Here is a 23597-nt window from a genome sequence, read left to right on the forward strand (position 1 = left end):
CAGACTATTCAGACCAGAATGATGAACTGTCAGACTATTCAGACCAGAATGATGAACTGTCAGACTATTCATTACATCAGACCAGAATGATGAACTGTTAGACTATTCAGACCAGAATGATGAACTGTCAGACTATTCATTACATCAGACCAGAATGATGAACTGTTAGACTATTCAGACCAGAATGATGAACTGTCAGACTATTCATTACATCAGACCAGAATGATGGACTGTTAGACTATTCAGACCAGAATGATGACCTGTTAGACTATTCAGACCAGAATGATGAACTGTCAGACTATTCATTACATCAGACCAGAATGATGAACTGTCAGACTATTCATACATCAGACCAGAATGATGAACTGTCAGACTATTCATTACATCAGACCAGAATGATGAACTGTCAGACTATTCATTACATCAGACCAGAATGATGAACTGTCAGACTATTCATTACATCAGACCAGAATGATGGACTGTCAGACTATTCATTACATCAGACCAGAATGATGAACTGTCAGACTATTCATTACATCAGACCAGAATGATGAACTGTCAGACTATTCAGACCAGAATGATGAACTGTTAGACTATTCAGACCAGAATGATGGACTGTTAGACTATTCATTACATCAGACCAGAATGATGGACTGTTAGACTATTCAGACCAGAATGATGAACTGTTAGACTATTCAGACCAGAATGATGAACTGTTAGACTATTCATTACATCAGACCAGAATGATGGACTGTTAGACTATTCAGACCAGAATGATGAACTGTCAGACTATTCAGACCAGAATGATGAACTGTCAGACTATTCATTACATCAGACCAGAATGATGAACTGTCAGACTATTCAGACCAGAATGATGAACTGTCAGACTATTCATTACATCAGACCAGAATGATGAACTGTCAGACTATTCATTACATCAGACCAGAATGATGAACTGTCAGACTATTCATTACATCAGACCAGAATGATGGACTGTCAGACTATTCATTACATCAGACCAGAATGATGAACTGTCAGACTATTCAGACCAGAATGATGAACTGTCAGACTATTCATTACATCAGACCAGAATGATGAACTGTCAGACTATTCATTACATCAGACCAGAATGATGGACTGTCAGACTATTCAGACCAGAATGATGAACTGTTAGACTATTCAGACCAGAATGATGAACTGTCAGACTATTCATTACATCAGACCAGAATGATGAACTGTCAGACTATTCAGACCAGAATGATGAACTGTCAGACTATTCATTACATCAGACCAGAATGATGAACTGTCAGACTATTCATTACATCAGACCAGAATGATGAACTGTCAGACTATTCATTACATCAGACCAGAATGATGAACTGTCAGACTATTCAGACCAGAATGATGGACTGTCAGACTATTCAGACCAGAATGATGAACTGTCAGACTATTCATTACATCAGACCAGAATGATGAACTGTCAGACTATTCATTACATCAGACCAGAATGATGAACTGTCAGACTATTCAGACCAGAATGGACTGTCAGACTATTCAGACCAGAATGATGAACTGTTAGACTATTCAGACCAGAATGATGAACTGTCAGACTATTCATTACATCAGACCAGAATGATGAACTGTCAGACTATTCATTACATCAGACCAGAATGATGAACTGTCAGACTATTCAGACCAGAATGATGGACTGTCAGACTATTCAGACCAGAATGATGAACTGTCAGACTATTCATTACATCAGACCAGAATGATGAACTGTCAGACTATTCATTACATCAGACCAGAATGATGAACTGTCAGACTATTCAGACCAGAATGATGGACTGTCAGACTATTCAGACCAGAATGATGAACTGTCAGACTATTCATTACATCAGACCAGAATGATGAACTGTCAGACTATTCATTACATCAGACCAGAATGATGAACTGTCAGACTATTCAGACCAGAATGGACTGTCAGACTATTCAGACCAGAATGATGAACTGTTAGACTATTCAGACCAGAATGATGAACTGTCAGACTATTCATTACATCAGACCAGAATGATGAACTGTCAGACTATTCAGACCAGAATGATGGACTGTTAGACTATTCATTACATCAGACCAGAATGATCATCTACACCCTATCATTCCATTGATTCTGTCATTCCCAATCCTGTACCTTTAGGTCCTGGCGCTCCGAAGACACCGGGCAGGCCGTCTTTTCCTGAGAACCCCGGAGCTCCTTTACCTCCTGGTCCACCGGGTCTTCCAGGGTTACCTGGCATTCCGGGGAAACCTGCCAGTCCAGGGTAACCGCTCTCGCCTGTGAGCGGGAAAACAAAGATGTTTAAAAATGCCTATAGTGGATCTGACGAAGATCTACTTTTGAATCAAAGCGTAGTTAACTGTTTTTGCCAAATAAAGATGGAGGAATAGTGTGTACAGGTCCTGCTTATCTCTAGAAAGTCCCATCTGATCAAAAGTAGTACACTGAATAGACAGTCATTTACCCTGACCAGGAAGTTACTGTAACTAGCTGTAGATGTGTGTTGACGATTTTTCCCCTACCTCACGTATGGCTATAATAGAGAATGTACGGCTATTAAGGCTATAGGAAGTTAGCTATGGATCTTTAATTGATAATAAGTATCCCCCCCCTTACCCTTCCTTCCTGGTCCCCCAGGGATGCCGTTTCTTCCCCCGGGGCCCGGTGGTCCCGGAAGGCCCCTGAGTCCTGATGATCCATCCCCTCCTGGTTGCCCTGGTTGCCCCTTCCTCCCAGTTGGGCCTGGGAAGCCCGCGTCACCTCTGGCTCCTTTTAAACCGGGGTAGCCTGGGTGGGGATCGAGAGGACACAGTCAGGCATAACACTTTCCTCTGGGAATCAAAGGAGTACATTCAATGAAATTCAAAAAGGGAGGGAGAAATGCTGATAAATACAAATATAGAAACATTACATTAATATAACATTGTATATAATTTACCCATGCTGTCAGAAACACAACTTACCTTTATTGTACTGTCAGAAACACAACTTACCTTGCTGTCCATGAGCAGTACTATTGTAATATGCAGTATCAAAATGACAATTAAAAGGATTTTGACAATTCAGAATGAAACATACAGTATGAGCTGACAAATGAAAGGCATGTCCACTTACATTCTTTCCTGTCGTAGTCTAAGAAGCAATTGCACATAAGGGTTCAGGTTTCTGAATTAATACATTAAAAGGTAGAATAGGCACATGGGTATAAAGTATTGCCTCTGGTTAACATATTTGAATGTAACCAGTAAAATATCTTATCAAGGGATGAAAAATAATCATGCCAATGTTTATGATAAAATATACTGTACACTCAAGTGCAATTCCAGAGTAAAATTAGATAGCTCAAACACATAACAAATACACTCTAGAAAGCCTTCTATGGTTGCTGTCTTCTAGAAGTTTCTATAACATGCTTCTATGGTTGCTGTCTTCTAGAAGTTTCTAGAACATGCTTCTATGGTTGCTGTCTTCTAGAAGTTTCTAGAACAGGCTTCTAGGCTTGAAGTTTGAGGTGAGTGGGTTGGATAGCTAAGATGGGGTCAAGGGTTCACACAAGCTTATCAATGTTACAGCGACACACACACCTGCTTTAGTTAAGTTTAGTTAGGGTTTAAAACAAAACAAAAATCCATATCTTTCTTTGGACTCAAATGCTCTGGGTTTAGATCAGCCGCTAGTTCTAGAAGCAGGTTGTTCTAAAATGGGGAATTCCAAAGGAGCATTGAGAGGTGGTGAGATGGGCAGAGAGGGCGAGTGGGGTTGTTCTGAGATGGAGAACTGGTCTGAGATGGAGTGAGGGATGGAGGCATGAAGGGAAGGGAGTAGCTCACCTTGACAGCCTAGGGAGAGACCCAACACCAAAAAGAGAGGGATGGAGGGATGATAGGATGGATGGAGATGATGGTGAAGAGAGAAAGAGGGTGAGAAGAGATGCTTTTGGTGATGGAGATCACAAACAGGCAACCAGTGGATTTACACGCAAACGAACTGAAGGACAGGAAATATAGAGAACATATCTAATAAAGGAGAGGATTGGTGGGGAGCATTCACAATCAACACAGGCATGAAGGAGGAGAGAGTCTCTGTGTGTTCTCTCTCTGGGCTAAAAGGAGGAGAGAGTCTCTGTGTGTTTTCTCTGGTGGCTAAAAGGAGGAGAGAGTCTGTGTGTTCTCTCTGTGGGCTAAAAGGAGGAGAGAGTCTCTGTGTGTTTCCTCTGTGGGCTAAAAGGAGGAGAGAGTCTGTGTGTTCTCTCTGTGGGCTAAAAGGAGGAGAGAGTCTGTGTGTTCTCTCTGTGGGCTAAAAGGAGGAGAGAGTCTCTGTGTGTTCTCTCTGTGGGCTAAAAGGAGGAGAGAGTCTCTGTGTGTTCTCTCTGTGGGCTAAAAGGAGGAGAGAGTCTCTGTGTGTTCTCTCTGGGCTAAAAGGGAAAACAACAAGTACGAGATATCTGGGAGCTGGAATAAATGGATTCAATGAATTAATGACAACATTCCCAAACATTCCCTAAATTCTGAACCAAATTCCTAGTGGGTTTCAATTAGTCAGCGTTCTGAGTTCCGACTCTCACCTGGAGATCCGGGTAATCCTTTGCTTCCGGATGGTCCAGCAGGACCGGGAAATCCATTGCCTCTGTCTCCAGGAAGTCCGGGAAGACCTAGAGTTCCGGGGTAGCCATCCGTACCGCGCTCACCCTTAGCTCCGGGAATGCCCGACCGACCATCAAAACCTGGGATAATACGGGACACAGGGTAAGATACAGCAGGGCCCACAGGAACATACAGCACAGATAGACAGAGCCACATAGAAACATCCCCACTAAATAATATGTGAAGCATCTATGTGGGCATTTTAAAGGCTTTATGAAGGCTTCACTAAACCTTAGAAGTTGTAGGTAGTTTAAAGCGTTTTGACAGACAGACAGACAGACAGACACACCCTGATCTGTTTCACCTGTCTTTGTGATTGTTTCCACCCCCCTCCAGATGTCGCCCATCTTCCCCATTATCCCCTGGGTATTTCTACCTGTGTTCTCTGTCTGTCTGTGGCACTTCGTCTTGTTTGTCAAGTTAACCAGCGTTTTTTGTCTCAGCTCCTGCTTTTCCCCAGTCTCTCTTTTTCTCGCCCTCCTGGTTTTGACCCTTGCCTGTCTTGACTCTGAGCCCACTCTGACTGCCCCTGAGCCTGCCTGCCGTCCTGTACCTTTGCCCCACCTCTGGTTTACTGACCCCTGCCTGCCTTGACCTGTCTATTGCCTGCCCCTGTTGGAATATTAAACTGTCTTTAATTCGACGTTGTCTGCATCTGGGTCTTACCTTTAAACATGACACAGACAGACAGATAGATAGATGGCTGTCTACATAGATATTTTATTGATTCCTGAAGGGATATTCATTAGATGATTAGGTAGTTATCATGCTGAGACCCACCTGATCCTCCGGGAAGTCCTGATGCTCCTGGCTCTCCCTTGTCTCCTGGTCCTCCTGGGAACCCAGGTGGTCCAGGGAGCCCTGTTGAGGACCCCAGCACCTCCCCTGGCCGGCCCTTCTCCCCCGGCCGCCCCGGGAGCCCGTTCTTCCCTGGGGCCCCTGGACGACCCTCGCCTGGAATACCTGGGCCCCCCGCATCTCCTCTGGGGCCAGGGAAACCTGGGAGGTAGGATGAGGATAGAGCTGGTTCAGTTCCATACATCTTTACTTTCACTATTATTTATGCCATTTAGCAGACATTGAAGGCCATTCGTTGTTGGCAGAAATCAAAAGACTCAGTGGGTCATAAAAAAGTTCAGTCAGTTTCATTCAGCAAATATTTATTGTCAATAATTGGCAGCAATTACAGGAGCCAGTCTAACCAGAAGTCATATACTATCAATATCAACAATGGACCATAGATATCAGTGGTCAGTGGATGGTCAGTGGGACGGTCAGTTGATGGTCAGTAGAGGGTCAGTAGATGGTCAGTAGATGATCATGTTGGAAAGGAAAAGAGCGGTGAATGGTGATATTGTCAAAGAGGATGGGCAACAATAGCTGTGTTTTTACCTTGTGGCCCAGGCTGGCCCCCGTAACCTGGGTCTCCTCTCTCTCCCTTCCCTCCGTCAAAACCGGGCCGACCGGGACCACCTGGGAAACCTGGCTCGCCCTTGGGACCTACACACACACACACACATACACACACACACACACACACACACACACAAACACAGAGACATTGCCAACCTTTGTGTAAAAAATTGTCAAATTACAAAACAGGAAGTGTTGCCAATAGTGATGAAGTCTGTATGTTACCTAGTCTTCCAGGTATTCCGGGGAAGCCGGGGTTTCCATCCTCACCAGGTAGACGACATGGTAGCGTTAGCCCTAGTAACAGTCAGTCAGATCACGGTTAACACACACACACAGGACTGGAGTAAAGCCCTCTATGTCTCAGTAAAACTGGTACAATACCACTGGAAGATTATAGTACAGTCTAGCTTATACATCAATATTGGTCATCACTGTAACACATTATTGTTATTCGTTAAGACTTCATGTTTGTTTATGGATATGCATTTATGTGATAATGATTCTGTTAGATTATGATGAGGATATAATGTCAGTGTGTTGATTAAAAGTAGTAAGTCATTGATTAAACCAATGTAAATAGTTGTGGCCTGTTAAAAGTGATTCACATTTAGTAAGTAACTGAATGTCTTTTCTTTGGTATTATTTCAATAATGTCATAAGGTCTGATTGGCTACCCCCCATCGTAGTCCCCCCTCCTTATTGGTTAAGCACTTAGCAGAGGCAAAGCTTAACGCATGCACCAGCAACTCTGATTGGAGCAGAAGGAGTAAAGTAGTGCACTGCTAACTGCCACTGAAAGCTCCTAACCATGGGAACATTAAGCTCCTAACCATGGGAACATTAAGCTCCTAACCATGGGAACATTAAGCTCCTAACCATGGGAACATTAAGCTCCTAACCATGGGAACATTAAGCTCCTAACCATGGGAACATTAAGCTCCTAACCATGGGAACATTAAGCTCCTAACCATGGGAACATTAAGCTCCTAACCATGGGAACATTAAGCTCCTAACCATGGGAACATTAAGCTCCTAACCATGGGAACATTAAGCTCCTAACCATGGGAACATTAAGCTCCTAACCATTTTCTGACAGAGTAAGAGAGATGTAGCTCGAAACTTAGCTCTGGTCCAGGGCGTTACGTGTGGCTTGCTATTGCTAGCCACCCTGGACAAGAGCTACTGGGAACTCAACACTGGTCAACATGTCTGTCATCAAGTGTCAATGATCAACTGAGTCAAGCCCAATGGAATCCCAATCACGTGGGGCAACAAGGAGCTTCCATCTGTGACATTATGAACAAATGGTGGACACGTTGAGTAAATAAAAATTCAGTGTCTCCTTTCTGTGCCATGACAAGGTTTAAATGAGCAGTTGGGATGTTTCATTCAAACAGTGGCCACTGGATTATCTAGTATCTCCTGAGCCACAGGTACAGTACACAGTACCGTGGCCAACTGTCTGTCATCCATTTTGACACCAAAACGTTCCATAACAATGACATTCCATCTGAGAATGGAATCCTATTATCTTGGAACTCCCGGTGGCAAAATGGCTGCCATTGAAACTCTGAATCTCAAACAGAGTTGCGCTAAAAGACTGTATCTAGGGCTAGGGATTCTCTGTCCAGGGCAGTTCTCTTTAGCTTCTCACCTCCCTCTGCGCCATTAACCCCCTCCTGCCCACAGCTGTCACCTGGTCAGACAAACATGCACAGGATCAGAGAGATGGAGGGATGAAAATAGAGAGAAGAGGAGGAGGAAGAAAGAAAGAAGGAAAGAAAGAAAGAAGGAAAGAAAGAAAGAAAGAAAGAAAGATAGTAAGAGAGACAGGGAGAGATACTGGGAGGACAGGACAGTAGAAGACAAGCCAATCAAGGCCATTCAGGAAATTTGCATATAGTCACGCCAATCAATGCATAAGCCAATTAAAATAATTAAATCAAACAATCAGCAAATCAGAGGTTAGAGATTCAGCTCATTCAGTTAAGGCATAAGCAAAATAAAAATCATTCTGAGATGTTGGGCCAAGTTTATTGTTTTCCGGAAGAGGAGAGAAATAGAGGGAGAAAGTGATATTATCAAAATGATGTAGCTACTGTTTATAGTAACTTAATTAAACTACAACAAAAAGGTATTACTTATATATTTGCATTGCACTCTTTTTCTCTCTCTCTTTTCAGAAGAGAATAACATATTGTATTCAAAATAAGTTTTAGCATTAGCTTTATTGTGTCAGAAAACTTAAGCAACAGTCACACTCGTTCATTCATATGAGTGGCAAAAAGCTGTTGGGTTTTGTGTCGTTCAGTCTCAGAGAAGAGTCAGCTAGCTAGCAAAATTTGAGTCCAACGGTGTTTCTTTATTGCTTTTATAAATACGGTGTCCAAATTAGGCAATCCTAATTCTTCAGCAGGACTCCATATTAGGACATCCTAATGTTTCAGCAGGACTCCATATTAGGACATCCTAATGTCTCAGTAGGACTCCATATTAGGACATCCTAATGTCTCAGCAGGACTCCATATTAGGACATCCTAATGTTTCAGCAGGACTCCATATTAGGACATCCTAATGTCTCAGCAGGACTCCTGTCATTGTCATCAGGTATTGTCAGTCTCCTGAACACTTAGTCTAAATTATCATTACCTTAACATCCAGCTTGTATTCCTTTTTCCAAAACATGTCAGTTTCTCTCTCCTCTGAGATCGAAGAATCACAGGACAGTAGAAGCATAATCACAGCAAATGAATTACTGTTGATCTGTGTGAATCGATTAAGCAGCTAGCTAGAGGAAGGATAAGCACATTAATGACGCCCATTAATAAACCCACCAACTGCCTGAAAGGGAATGAATGTTGGGAGGAGAACCTTGTAGATGTAGCAAGCTGCGAAAATGGCTCCATATTGTTCTGTATGTTCCAATTATGCTGCTGTTCTTTGTACCTGTAGTTTATGGTTGGCTGTGGTACAGAAATATGTTGTGTTGTTCACACACAACAAAAGTCGATCTGTTAGACAGTTTGTATGGACTATATAGTTCTCCTGTGGAGAGAATAGGATGTACTGTATGTGCGGAAGACACATTTCAGTTGAATGCATTCAGTTGTACAACTGACTAATTATCCCTCTTTCTTTCCACTCCCCCTCACTGGGTGTCCGCAGTGGCACATACCTGGAGGGCCAGGTAAACCAGGTTGCCCTGGTAACCCCGTAAAGCCCGAGTCGCCTGGAAACCCACGGGGGCCGATGGTACCCTGGTAGCCAATCCCGTTCTCTCCAGGTTCACCGGCGCGACCTTTGGCGCCTGACAACCCTGGGAATCCTCTCTCTCCAATGGTTCCATAGCCATCAACATCAGCCTGAGGCGAGGAGAGGATCATGTCTGTTAAAAGGGATACTTCGGGATTTTGGCAATGAGACCCTTTATCTACTTCCCCAGAGTCAGATGAACTCGTGGTGTTATGTCTCTGTGTGCAGTTTGAAGGAAGTTGCTAACAAGCGCTAACACAATTGCTAACTAGCGTTAGCCCAATGACTGGAAGTCTATGGTTATCTGCTAGCAGCATTGGCTCGCCAAACTACCTCTAACTTATTTTATACTGGACACAGACACATAAAAATGGTAGTGTGTGTTTATGTATATGAGGGTGTGTGTGTGTGTGTATGTATGTATGTATGTGTATGTATGTGTGTGTGTGTGTATGTGTGTGTGACTCACAGGAGGCCCAGGCTGTCCGGGGGACCCAGGAAGTCCGTCTCTCCCGGGTCGACCCATGTTTCCAGGGGGCCCTCGAAGGCCCTGGGCCCCCTGTTCACCCTTGATCCCTCGGCTGAACGAGGGGTAGAAGGAGGCACCCTTTTCTCCTTTACGCCCAAAGAAACCCCTCTCGCCCACACGGCCCTGAGGGGAGAAGAAGAGGTGTTATCATCACACAGTTTGTCAGTATACCTCAGATGTGTAAACTCATTCATGTACACTATTGCAGTTTGAGAATTGTAAACATTGAACAAAGCTTAATTTTTTGTTGTTGAGTAAATGTAATTATTAGCAGCATTATACTTTTACTTATTTGGAGAACATTTTGGTCACTGGAAACTTACAGGTGTTCCTGGTTGTCCTCCGAAACCGGGTATGCCTGGGTCTCCGCTTTCGCCCTTCCTGCCGAAGGCCCCAGGTCTTCCATCAGCCCCAGGAGCCCCCGGTGCTCCCACCCCACCCGTGGTGCCTCCTCCCAGGCAGTTACAGTCACCCAGTTCCCCTGGACCACAGAGGAAGATGGAGGTAAGGAGTTTAGGATCGAGATGTAGAAAAGCTTTATTGTCCTGACATCGGGCAATTTGATTTGAAACTTTATGAAAACACAATACACCTGAGAGGTGTTGGAAAGGAATTGGGTTTAAGTGTTATAGTGTAAAATGGCTGTACAGATCTCTGTACACGTACTGTGTGTGTGTGGGTTTGCGTGTGTGTTTGCGTGCATGTGCCTGTGTGTGTGCATGCTTGTGTGTGTGTGTGTGTGGTGGATATGGACAGTGTGTGTGTGTGTGTGTGTGTGTGTGTGTGTGTGTGTGTGTGTGTGTGTGTGTGTGTGTGTGTGTGTGCAGTTGATATAGATAGTGTGTGTGTGTGTGTGTATGCGGGGGTGTGTGTGTGTGTGTGTGTGGTGTGTGTGTGTGTGTGTGTGTGTGTGTGTGTGTGTGTGTGTGTGTGTGTGTGTGTGGTGGATATGGACAGTGTGTGTGTGTGTGTGTGTGTGTGTGTGTGTGTGTGGTGTTGGATATGGACAGTGTGTGTGTGTGCAGTTGATATGAACAGTGTGTGTGTGTGTGTGTGTGTGTGTGTGTGTGTGTGTGTGTGTGTGTGTGTGTGTGTGTGTGTGTATGGTGGATATGGACAGTGTGTGTGTGTGCAGTTGATATAGACAGTGTGTGTGTGTGTGTGTGTGTGTGTGTGTGTGTGTGTGTGTGTGTGTGTGTGTGTGTGTGTGTGTGTGTGCATGGTGGATATGGACAGTGTGTGTGTGTGTGTGCAGTTGATATAGACAGTGTGTGTGTGTGTGTGTGTGTGTGTGTGTGTGTGTGTGTGTGTGTGTGTGTGTGTGGTGTGTGTGTGTGTGCAGTTGATATAGATAGTGTGTGTGTGTGTATGCTTGCTTGTGTGTGTGTGTGTGTGGTGGATATGGACAGTGTGTGTGTGTGTGTGTGTGTGTGTGTGTGTGTGTGTGTGTGTGTGTGTGTGTGTGTGTGTGTGTGTGTGTGTGTGTGTGTGGTGGATATGGACAGTGTGTGTGTGTGCAGTTGATATGAACAGTGTGTGTGTGTGTGTGTGTGTGTGTGTGTGCTGTTGATAAGGACAGTGTTTGTGTGTGTGTGTGCAGTTGATAAGGACAGTGTGTGTGTGTGTGTGTGTGTGTGTGTGTGTGTGTGTGTGTGTGTGTGTGTGCGCGCGTGTGTGTGCATGCAATAAGAAGTCTTACCTTTGGGTCCTTTGTATCCGCTGGCTCCAGGTGGTCCCTGGCCTCCTGGTCGTCCTGGCGCTCCTGGTAGATTGTCAAACCTGCCGGGCTGGATGTTGACTGAAACACACACACATACACACACACAAACTTGACCTCTCACATAGAAACTCAGTTTATTTGGTCTGTTAGTTAGCTCATATGTAATATGATGGGTTGGTCAATCTTTTGGACAAAACCAGGGGTGCAACTTTGGTTTTATAAGTGGGGGGGGGGGGGGTCATAATTATTATTATAATAATTTTTTTATCCAGTCGGATAAACACTCCATACAGCCCACCCAACCGCTCGGAGGCGTGGTCCTATAGCACACCGTTGCCTTGTTTTGTATCACATTACAATGATACAACTGGGAGGGAAAAAATGTTTGTCCCCCCCCATCCCCAGTGAAAGTTGCACCACTGGACAAAACTATCTTGTTTTGTCTCTGTGCGTTCCGTCCGCCTCTGTTCAAAGTATGAAACCTTTACCCACTGTTGTTCATCTTCATTTGTAGCAAAGATATTATCTGAAAATGTCTTTCCCCTATATCAGAGCCATAGATATCTCTCTCCCCTATGTCAGAGTCATATATATCTCTCCCCTGTCAGAGCCATAGATATCTCTCTCCCCTATGTCAGAGCCATAGATATCTCTCTCCCATATGTCAGAGCCATAGATATCTCTCTCCCCTATATCAGAGCCATAGAGAGCTCTCTCCCCTATGTCAGAGCCATAGATATCTCTCTCTCCCCTATGTCAGAGCCATATATCTCTCTCCCCTATGTCAGAGCCATATATCTCTCTCCCCTATGTCAGAGCCATAGATATCTCTCTCCCCTATGTCAGAGCCATATATCTCTCTCCCCTATGTCAGAGCCATAGATATCTCTCTCCCCTATGTCAGAGCCATAGATATCTCTCTGTCCCCTATGTCAGAGCCATAGATATCTCTCTGTCCCCTATGTCAGAGCCATAGATATCTCTCTGTCCCCTATGTCAGAGCCATAGATATCTCTCTCCCCTATGGTAGAGCCATATATATCTAGAAAAAATGAACACTATGTGCATAATCTATGTATTGTCTGCTAAATTGTAATTCGTTGCAATTATGGCCTATTTATTGCCTACCTCCTCATGCCTTTTGCACACACTGTATATAGACTATCTTTATTTTCTACTGTGTCATTGACTTGTGTATTGTGTTATTGGCTTGTTTATTGTTTATTCCATGTTATTCCATGTGTAACTCTGTGTTGTTGTCTGTGTCACATTGCTTTGCTTTATCTTGGCCAGGTCGAAGTTATAAATGAGAACTTGTTCTCAACTAGCCTACCTGGTTAAATAAAGGTGAAATAAAAATAAATAAATAAATAAATTGTATATCTATGGTCCTGCCCTTCAGGTGTGGAGGGAGACACCTAGTGGCACAATGTGAGAAAGCATCTTGGATTTGCGTGACCAGCTACACCTACAGGTGTTAGTAAAGAGTGTCCTGCCTGTCAGTTTACATTAGAACCATGCATATACAGTTGGCTTGGAAAAGTTGATATAGTATTATTTTGGGTTTGTTTGTTTTTGTTGGTCTGACTATTACCATGGTAACAGCAATATCCCCACTCTGGCGGTAGGACCCACTACCTTTTCGGAATACTAATGTACAGTGTTTGGCCCTAACACGGAACCCAAACCGGCTGCGCGCGAGCGCCATCGTGCATAAATTAATTTTGTCCGCCCACACCAAACGCGATCACGACATGCAGGTTAAAATATCAAAACAAAACAAACCTGATACAGGTGTTTGTGGATGACATAATGAATGATAGTGATACAGGTATTTGTGGATGTCATAATGAATGATAGTGATACAGGTATTTGTGGATGACATAATGAATGATAGTGATACAGGTATTTGTGGATGACATAATGAATGATAGTGATACAGGTATTTGTGGATGACATAATGAATGATAGTGATACAGGTATTTGTGGATGACATAATGAATGATAGTGATACAGGTATTTGTGGATGACATAATGAATGATAGTGATACAGGTATTTGTGGATGACATAATGAATGATAGTGATACAGGTATTTGTGGATGACATAATGAATGATAGTGATACAGGTATTTGTGGATGACATAATGAATGATAGTGATACAGGTATTTGTGGATGACATAATGAATGATAGTGATACAGGTATTTGTGGATGACATAATGAATGATAGTGATACAGGTATTTGTGGATGACATAATGAATGATAGTGATACAGGTATTTGTGGATGACATAATGAATGATAGTGATACAGGTATTTGTGGATGACATAATGAATGATAGTGATACAGGTATTTGTGGATGTCATAATGAATGATAGTGATACAGGTATTTGTGGATGTCATAATGAATGATAGTGATACAGGTATTTGTGGATGACATAATGAATGATAGTGATACAGGTATTTGTGGATGACATAATGAATGATAGTGATACAGGTATTTGTGGATGTCATAATGAATGATAGTGATACAGGTATTTGTGGATGACATAATGAATGATAGTGATACAGGTATTTGTGGATAACATAATGGATGATAGTGATACAGGTATTTGTGGATAACATAATGAATGATAGTGATACAGGTATTTGTGGATGACATAATGAATGATAGTGATACAGGTATTTGTGGATGACATAATGAATGATAGTGATACAGGTATTTGTGGATGACATAATGAATGATAGTGATACAGGTATTTGTGGATGACATAATGAATGATAGTGATACAGATATTTGTGGATGACATAATGAATGATAGTGATACAGGTATTTGTGGATAACATAATGAATGATAGTGATACAGGTATTTGTGGATGACATAATGAATGATAGTGATACAGATATTTGTGGATGACATAATGAATGATAGTGATACAGGTATTTGTGGATGACATAATGAATGATAGTGATACAGGTATTTGTGGATAACATAATGAATGATAGTGATACAGGTATTTGTGGATGACATAATGAATGATAGTGATACAGGTATTTGTGGATGACATAATGAATGATAGTGATACAGGTATTTGTGGATGACATAATGAATGATAGTGATACAGGTATTTGTGGATGTCATAATGAATGATAGTGATACAGGTATTTGTGGATGACATAATGAATGATAGTGATACAGGTATTTGTGGATAACATAATGAATGATAGTGATACAGGTATTTGTGGATGACATAATGAATGATAGTGATACAGGTGTTTGTGGATGACATAATGAATGATAGTGATACAGGTATTTGGAGGGATGTAAAAACATTTAGTAATAGGGGGAGGGGATTGTTGATTTGGCAAAACATTTTGTGATCGCAGAATCGCAAAATCCTGGTTGGACTCGATTATGTTGCTGGGAAGCCGTAACATACCAGATCTGCCTGGTGGTCCGGGAGGTCCAGGGGGTCCTGGTAAGCCTGGTCCTCCTGGTAGGCCCTCAGGGCCGTAACTCTGTCTGCCGGGGTTACCCCTCTCTCCCTTAGGCCCTGGGGTACCAGGGAACCCTGGGCTGCCTCCTCGACCTGGGAGATGGAAGAGAGGGGAGGAGAGAGGAGAAGAGAGAGGAGGAGAGAGGAGATGACAGGAGAGGAGTAGGGATGGAAGAAAAGACAACAGAAGAGAGAAAAGAGGGGGGGTACAAAATGGAACAGAAGAAGGTTTGACTTATCTTGCCGGTATTAGTTTTGTGTCTTGTGGAAATCAGAGGTGTTTGTGTGTCTGCTATGTGTGCGTGCCTGTATGCATGTGTGTATCTACCTGTAAGCATGTGTGTGTGTGTGTGTGTGTGTGTGTGTGTGTGTGTGTGTGTGTGTGTGTGTGTGTGTGTGTGTGTGTGTGTCTGCGTGCCTGTATGTGTGGTTGCATGTGTGTGTGTGTGTGTGTGTGTTTGTGTGTGTCTGCGTGCCTGTATGTGTGGTTGCATGTGTGTGTGTGTGTGTGTGTGTGTGTGTGTGTGTGTGTGTGTGTGTGTGTGTGTGTGTGTGGTGTGTGTGTGTGTGTGTGTGTGTCTGCGTGCCTGTATGTGTGGTTGCGTGTGTGTGTGTGTGTGTGTGTGTGTGTGTGTGTGCGTGCCTGTATGTGTGGTTGCATGTGTGTGTGTGTGTGTGTGTGTGTGTGTGTGTGTGTGTGTGTGTGTGTGTGTGTGTGTGTGTGTCTGCGTGCCTGTATGTGTGGTTGCATAGGGGGTGTGTGTGTGTGTGTGTGTGTGTGTGTGTGTGTGTGTGTGTGTGTGTGTGTGTGTGTGTGTGGTGTGTGTGTGTGTGTGTGTGTGTGTGTGTGCATCTAGATAGAGTATGTGTCTCCGTGTTACCATCGCCGAAGGAGTCGCCTGGTCGTCCTGGTTGTCCTGGAAACCCTGGAGTGCCAGCGTCACCTGGTTGGCCGGGGAAGCCGTCGATACCGTTGTCACCTGGTGCTCCTGCAACCAATCAGAGAGGAATCATTAATACAATTCATTATTTTCATGATACAGTACATAACATGTGTGTGTGTGTGTGTGTGTGTGTGTGTGTGTGTGTGTATCTGTGTGTGTTACCTTGAACAGCCAGCCCTTGTGTGTCTGCGTAGATGGGGGGTCCGGGAGGCCCCTGTTCCCCCTGGTCACCCTAAGAGACAAACAGAGAAAAACAAAATATGTTCACTTTAGCACACCCCCCTGCTGGCTGACTGTTGCCTAGTAACTCAACCCTAAACCCTCTCACAACAAGACTGCGTACAAGGGCTGCCCAATTCGGATCTTTATCTACTAATTTGTCTTTTGACCAATCAGATCAGCTCTTCTGCCAATAATTGGGCAATAGATCAGAATTGGGCTGCCTGTTCAAGGCAACATTACCTGACATTCAGTTTGTAACAAGTACACAGTCATGCATTCATTTCTTGAAAAAGTAGTTTTTTCCCCTCTTGGCTTACCTTAGGTCCACTGTAACCTGGTTGCCCGGGGAACCCCGGACTGCCTGTGAATCCCTGTGTGGGTGAGGGATGCATCAGTTAATTGGTTAATTGGTTCATTCATCTGATCATCCATTTATAAATCAATTCATTACTTAATTTAGATGTGTGTGTGTGTGTGTGTGTGTGTGTGTGTGTGTGTGTGTGTGTGTGTGTGTGTGTCCTACCTGTCTTCCAGGAGATCCGGGAGGTCCATTAAAACCAGGAGGACCCTGCCAAGAGAAAAGAAAAAAGATGGCCACCAGAGAATAGTTTAGAATCAGAGTCCAGAATCCCAAACAGCATAACATCCCTCTGGGTGTGTAACAATAATACATATTTTTGCCTGGGCTAGATCGAGGGAGTTTCCACCAGATTTCTTATACCAATCATTTTCTTTCAAATCAGTGAAGGGAAGGAAAAAAGAAGTGCACACTTTGGGAGGAATGGCAGATAATGGGGACTCTGAGGTGGTAGCAGATAATCTGACATAGGAGGTGAGGAGCTTACCCGTCCCCCTGGATACCCCAGAATTCCATTCTCTCCCTTCTCGCCAGGATAGCCAAAAGGACCCTGGTAACAGACGTATGAGCCAAACATTTATAACATACAACTGCATCCTAAATGAAAACGTATTCACTAGTAGTGCACTACATTTGACCAGCAGGGCCCATAAGGCTCTTTTGCTAAACGGCAAAGAGCTATTCAATTCTATAAATCTTTATTGTCCCCAACAGACAAGACAGATACACTTACAGGTAGGCCGGGTCTACCAGATGGTCCACGTACTCCTTTGTAACCCCCTTCCCCCTGAGAGAGAGAAAGAGAAAGAGAAGAGAGAGAGAGAGAAAGAGAAAGAGAAAGAGAGAGAGAGAGAAAGAGAAAGAGAGAGAAAGAGAAAGAGAAAGAGAGAGAGAAAGAGAAAGAGAAAGAGAAAGAGAGAGAGAGAAAGAGAGAGAGAAAGAGAAAGAGAAAGATCATACGAGGGGAAACAGTATTCTACAGCAAATTATCAACATATTTGCTGATTTAAATGAGTCTTTCAATTAATACTGTTCTTTACTTTGCATTCTGTGTACAACATCAACATAGAGGAAATATCAGATTGTGACCGGTGGGCTGGGGGGAGGGAGAGGGAGGGGAGGGGACACTGGGGGAGGGAAGGGGGAGAGGGAGGGGAGGGGACACTGGGGGAGGGAAGGGGGAGAGGGAGGGGAGGGGACACTGGGGGATGGAAGGGGGAGAGGGAGGGGAGGGGACCAGTGGTGTAAAAAGTACCCAATTGTCATAATTGAGTAAAAGTATAGATTCCTTAATAAAAAGTTACTCAAGTAAAAGTAAGTTACCCAGTAAAATACTACTTGAGTAAATGTCAAAAAAGTATTTGGTTTTAAATATACTTAAGTATCAAAAGTAAAAGTATAAATCATTTAAAAATCCTTATATTAAGCAAAGCAGACAGCACCATTTTCTTGTTTTTAAAACATATGGATAGCAAGAGGCAATTGTGTACATTGAGTTCTCCAGATCAGAGGCCGTAGGGATGACCACATGTTCTCTTGTTAAGCATTATAAATATAACGAGTACTTTTGGGTGTCAGGGAAAATGTATGCAGTAAAAAGTACAATATTTTATTTAGGAATCTAGTGAAGTAAAAGTAAAAGTAGTCAAAAATATAAATAGTAAAGTAAAGTACATATACCCCAAAAAACTACTTAAGTAGTACTTTATAGTATTTTACTTAAGTACTTTACACCACTGGATGGGACACTGAGGGAGGGTATGGGACACAGAGGGAGGGTATGGGACACTGAGGGAGGGGAGGGGACACTGAGGGAGGGGTTGGGACACTCAGGGGGAGGGAGGGGATAGAGGGAGGGGATGGGATACTGAGGGAGGGAGGGGATAGAGGGAGGGGATGGGATGGGACACTGAGGGGGAGGGAGGGGATAGAGGGAGGGGATGGCACACTGTGGGAGGGATGGAGGGGATGGGACACTGGGGAGGGATGGAGGGGATGGGACACTGGGAAGGGAGGGGATAGGACACTGAGGGAGGGTATGGGACACTGGGGGAGGGAGGGGATAGAGGGAGGGGGTGGGACAGTAAGGAGGGAGGGAGGGTGTAGAGGGAGGGGATGGGACACTGAGGAGGGAGGGAGGGGGTAGAGGGAGGGTGTGGGATGGGACACTGGGGGAGGGAGGGAGGGGTAGAGGGAGGGGAAGGGACACTGGGGAGGGATGGAGGAGATGGGACACTGGGGAGGGAGGGGGTAGAGGGAGGGGATAGACCAGGGAGAGAGGGGGCTCCAGGAGCCAGCCAGCGAGCCAACGGAGCCAGCTATAGGTGAGGTGGGGGCGACGTTCAGTATAGTATCACAACCACCCTCCACCCCCCACCACAGCTTGACTCCACGCCAGGATGGAGCCCTCAGGCTGGGGTAGAGCGGGTCAGCTACCCAGCCCTCCTTTCTGGAGTCCTGGAGCTTTTGAACGTGTGTTTCTCTCATCACAAACCTCAGGTCCTTTGTCTCCTTTAGGAAAGCCCACAAACTCCACCACTCCATTGACCAAGGGCCTGCCTGGGTCTCCCTGCGGGCCCACATCGCCCTGGGTAACGGTAACCAAGGAAGAGAGAGTTTTTACATGACAACACGATGGGGGTTGAGAGAGAGGAGGGCTGGAGGGGAGGATGGAGAGGTGGTTGGGTGGCGGCGACGGCATTTGGTTGTTGTTTTTGGGTGAGTTTGGAAGGAGGGGGTGGAGGGCTGATTTAGAGGGGGGGTAGGTAGCTGGAGGTACGGACTGTGAGTGTGACCCTAGGAGGGGTGGTAGCGTAGGGGGGTCGGCGGGTGAGGGGAGGGAGGGGCGGGGGATATGAGAGGCCAGTCATTCACACAGTAGACTATCTCCTCCCCTGTTACTAAATGTTTTTACATTCCTCATAATACCTCTAGCACTATCATTCATTATGTTATCCACAAATACCTGTATCACTATCATTCCTTATGTCATCCACAAATACCTGTATCACTATCATTCATTATGTCATCCACAAATACCTGTATCACTATCATTCATTATGTCATCCACAAATACCTGTATCACTATCATTCATTATGTCATCCACAAATACCTGTATCACTATCATTCATTATGTCATCCACAAATACCTGTATCACTATCATTCATTATGTCATCCACAAATACCTGTATCACTATCATTCATTATGTCATCCACAAATACCTGTATCACTATCCTTCATTATGTCATCCACAAATACCTGTATCACTATCATTCATTATGTCATCCACAAATACCTGTATCACTATCATTCATTATGTCATCCACAAATACCTGTATCACTATCATTCATTATGTCATCCACAAATACCTGTATCACTATCATTCATTATGTCATCCACAAATACCTGTATCACTATCATTCATTATGTCATCCACAAATACCTGTATCACTATCATTCATTATGTTATCCACAAATACCTGTATCACTATCATTCATTATGTCATCCACAAATACCTGTATCACTATCATTCATTATGTCATCCACAAATACCTGTATCACTATCATTCATTATGTCATCCACAAATACCTGTATCACTATCATTCATTATGTCATCCACAAATACCTGTATCACTATCCTTCATTATGTCATCCACAAATACCTGTATCACTATCATTCATTATGTCATCCACAAATACCTTTATCACTATCATTCATTATGTCATCCACAAATACCTGTATCACTATCATTCATTATGACATCCACAAATACCTGTATCACTATCATTCATTATGTCATCCACAAATACCTGTATCACTATCATCCATTATGTCATCCACAAATACCTGTATCACTATCATTCATTATGTCATCCACAAATACCTGTATCACTATCATTCATTATGTCATCCACAAATACCTGTATCACTATCATTCATTATGTCATCCACAAATACCTGTATCACTATCATTCATTATGTCATCCACAAATACCTGTATCACTATCATTCATTATGTCATCCACAAATACCTTTATCACTATCATTCATTATGTCATCCACAAATACCTGTATCACTATCATTCATTATGTCATCCACAAATACCTGTATCACTATCATTCATTATGTCATCCACAAATACCTTTATCACTATCATTCATTATGTCATCCACAAATACCTGTATCACTATCATTCATTATGTCATCCACAAATACCTGTATCACTATCATTCATTATGTTATCCACAAATACCTGTATCACTATCCTTCATTATGTCATCCACAAATACCTGTATCACTATCATTCATTATGTCATCCACAAATACCTGTATCACTATCATTCATTATGTCATCCACAAATACCTGTATCACTATCATTCATTATGTCATCCACAAATACCTGTATCACTATCATTCATTATGTCATCCACAAATACCTGTATCACTATCATTCATTATGTCATCCACAAATACCTGTATCACTATCATTCATTATGTCATCCACAAATACCTGTATCACTATCATTCATTATGTCATCCACAAATACCTGTATCACTATCATTCATTATGTCATCCACAAATACCTGTATCACTATCATTCATTATGTCATCCACAAATACCTGTATCACTATCATCCATTATGTTATCCACAGCTGACAGTACAGCTGCTGATTATTAGCATCACCACAAGCGGAGGGACATCAGTTTGACCAGATGGAGGCAAGTCAACATCAGTCCCATCAATGACTCAGATCACCAGTGAACATTAACCGCTCACCTCCTGCAGTGTTCTGTGTCTTGGACCGGCCTCTCCCCCCTCTCTCCCCCCTCCTCCCTCCGTCTCCCATCCCTCCTGCTCCTGTCTGTATTACCTTATCTCCTTTGTAGATAGTGGTAATAGATGAGCCTACTAGCGGCTCGTCGCCGGGCACGCCTCGAGGTCCGGGTGGACCCGTGTTGCCCTGGTGATTCAGAGGAGAACACTTGTCAGTCAGTCGTTATCAAACAATCAGACGGGAGGATGAGGAGGTTGGAATGTTGAGAGGCAAGGGGGGGAAGAGAGGGTAAAGATAGAAAGAGTGAGATGCGGAGAGAGTAAGAGAGAGAGAGGACCAGCGAGAGAGGGGGAAATAAGGAGCGATGAAGAAAGAGAGGGATGTGGGAGAAATAGGAAAATCGGGAAAGAGAGAGAAATGGAGAACAAATTAAAGTCAAAAAGAGTGTTAGGAGATGTGATAAAAGAAGAAGACAGTGAGGAAAAGAGAAAGATGAGAGATTCAAAGCGAGAGAGGGAGAAGTAGGGGATGAGATAGTAGGGGATTGAATATCAGAAGAAAGAGAGAAAGGAGTGAAGGAGAGAGAGAGAGAGAGAGAGAGAGAGAGAGAGAGAGAGGGAGAAGTAGGGGATGAGATAGTAGGGGATTGAATATCAGAAGAAAGAGAGAAAGGAGTGAAGGAGAGAGAGAGAGAGAGAGAGAGAGAGAGAGAGAGAGAGAGAGAGAGAGAGAGAGGGAGAAAAAGAGAGAGAGAAAGAGAGAAAAGAGAGAGAGAGAGCCCTGGGCTACATTATCTTTCTTCATAAAACATCACTAACAAGAAAACAATTTAAAGAGGAAATTCCTCAGGCCAAAACAGAATATATGGAATGTAGAACATATTGAATATGTGGATAAATAACTGTCTTTACTAAGAACATCCTCTATCCCAACAGGCTTATCAGTTTATCTAACTGTTTCTCTTCCAACAGACTTCCAATTAGTCATTTATTAGTTTGTTTGTTTATTGTTGTTGTGGGGTTTGAACAACAAGATACACGCAGGGAGGAGAAAATGGCAGATTGATTAATCGATGGATCGATATTGAACGTTAGTGAGTCATTCATTCTCACTGGTGGTGGTCAAATGGAATGGAATAATGAATAATGAGCGAAAACTACCAACCCCATGATGCACCATCACCATCATGCCCAAATAAGGTCAAAGGGAAATAAAGCCACACAGGAAGTAGGAGCAAGTGATTCCAGCACCAATCACAGACCACGACATGCCCGCCCACCCGCATGACAGTTTAGAGATTATATCGTTGGAAATATATAATACAGTGCATTTTACAAGGGGAATATTATACAATATAGTAGGAATATTATTAGTTGGTAATGTTATAGATATGCAACATGTTTTTACCAAATAAAGGTAGTCTTATTACAGACAATACATAGGTCAAATTATGGGGGTGATGGAAAGTTCTAGAATAATCTCTGAGCTGCCATCCAACAGTAAGGAAACATGTTGTTTTTATAATGGTACAGGACAACTCTACTTCATCCAATAACATTTTAGATCTCGATAATTTTTAAATCAGACTTGTTACGAGTTCAGATTCAGAATGAGAAACAAAATGGCCGCCTACATAGGGCTCCAGTCATCCCAGTGGCAGCACTGTCATGCAATAATAAACACACCAGGGGTAAACTGTAACACCATTCAAGACAAGGTGATATTTGAATAATTGAGATGGAACAAACCAGAGGGGGCTAGTGAGGGGAGGATAGCTCCTAATAATGACTGAAATGGAGTGAACTGAACGGTAGCTACAGTTGAAGTCGGAAGTTCACATACACCTTAGCCAAATACATTTAAACTCAGTTTTTCACAATTCCTGACATTTAATCCTAGTAAAAATCCCCTGTCTTAGGTCAGTTAGGATCACCACTTTATTTTAAGCATGTGAAATGTCAGAATAATAGTAGAGAGAATGATTTATTTCAGCTTTTATTTCTTTCATCACATTCCCAGTGCGTCAGAAGTTTACATACACTCAATTAGTATTTGGTAGCATTGCCTTTAAATTGTTTAACTTGGGTCAAACGTTTCGGGTAGCCTTCCACAACCTTCCCATAATAAGTTGGGTGAATTTTGGCCCATTCCTCCTGACCGAGCTGGTGTAACTG

General features: G+C 43.2%; 1 protein-coding gene across 1 annotated transcript in view; it reads right to left on the minus strand.

Moving 5' to 3' along the window:
- LOC106577876 (uncharacterized) overlaps positions 1-23597 on the minus strand; it is a 239722-nt gene that overhangs the window by 25836 nt on the left and 190289 nt on the right. Inside the window, exons 12-29 of the mRNA XM_082965287.1 lie at positions 21520-21609; positions 17371-17424; positions 17125-17187; positions 16803-16847; positions 16597-16650; positions 16220-16289; positions 15995-16102; positions 15057-15206; positions 11595-11693; positions 10219-10376; positions 9836-10018; positions 9290-9476; positions 6337-6408; positions 6091-6198; positions 5479-5697; positions 4620-4778; positions 2672-2842; positions 2189-2332 (exon numbers count right to left, since the gene is read on the minus strand). Coding sequence (XP_082821413.1) covers positions 2189-2332; positions 2672-2842; positions 4620-4778; positions 5479-5697; positions 6091-6198; positions 6337-6408; positions 9290-9476; positions 9836-10018; positions 10219-10376; positions 11595-11693; positions 15057-15206; positions 15995-16102; positions 16220-16289; positions 16597-16650; positions 16803-16847; positions 17125-17187; positions 17371-17424; positions 21520-21609 — 2134 coding nt within the window. The remainder of the gene's footprint in view (positions 1-2188; positions 2333-2671; positions 2843-4619; positions 4779-5478; positions 5698-6090; positions 6199-6336; positions 6409-9289; positions 9477-9835; positions 10019-10218; positions 10377-11594; positions 11694-15056; positions 15207-15994; positions 16103-16219; positions 16290-16596; positions 16651-16802; positions 16848-17124; positions 17188-17370; positions 17425-21519; positions 21610-23597) is intronic.

The sequence above is a fragment of the Salmo salar genome, chromosome 18, assembly GCF_965601325.2.
Source record: "Salmo salar chromosome 18, fSalSal1, whole genome shotgun sequence".
In the NCBI taxonomy this organism is placed as follows: domain Eukaryota; kingdom Metazoa; phylum Chordata; class Actinopteri; order Salmoniformes; family Salmonidae; genus Salmo; species Salmo salar.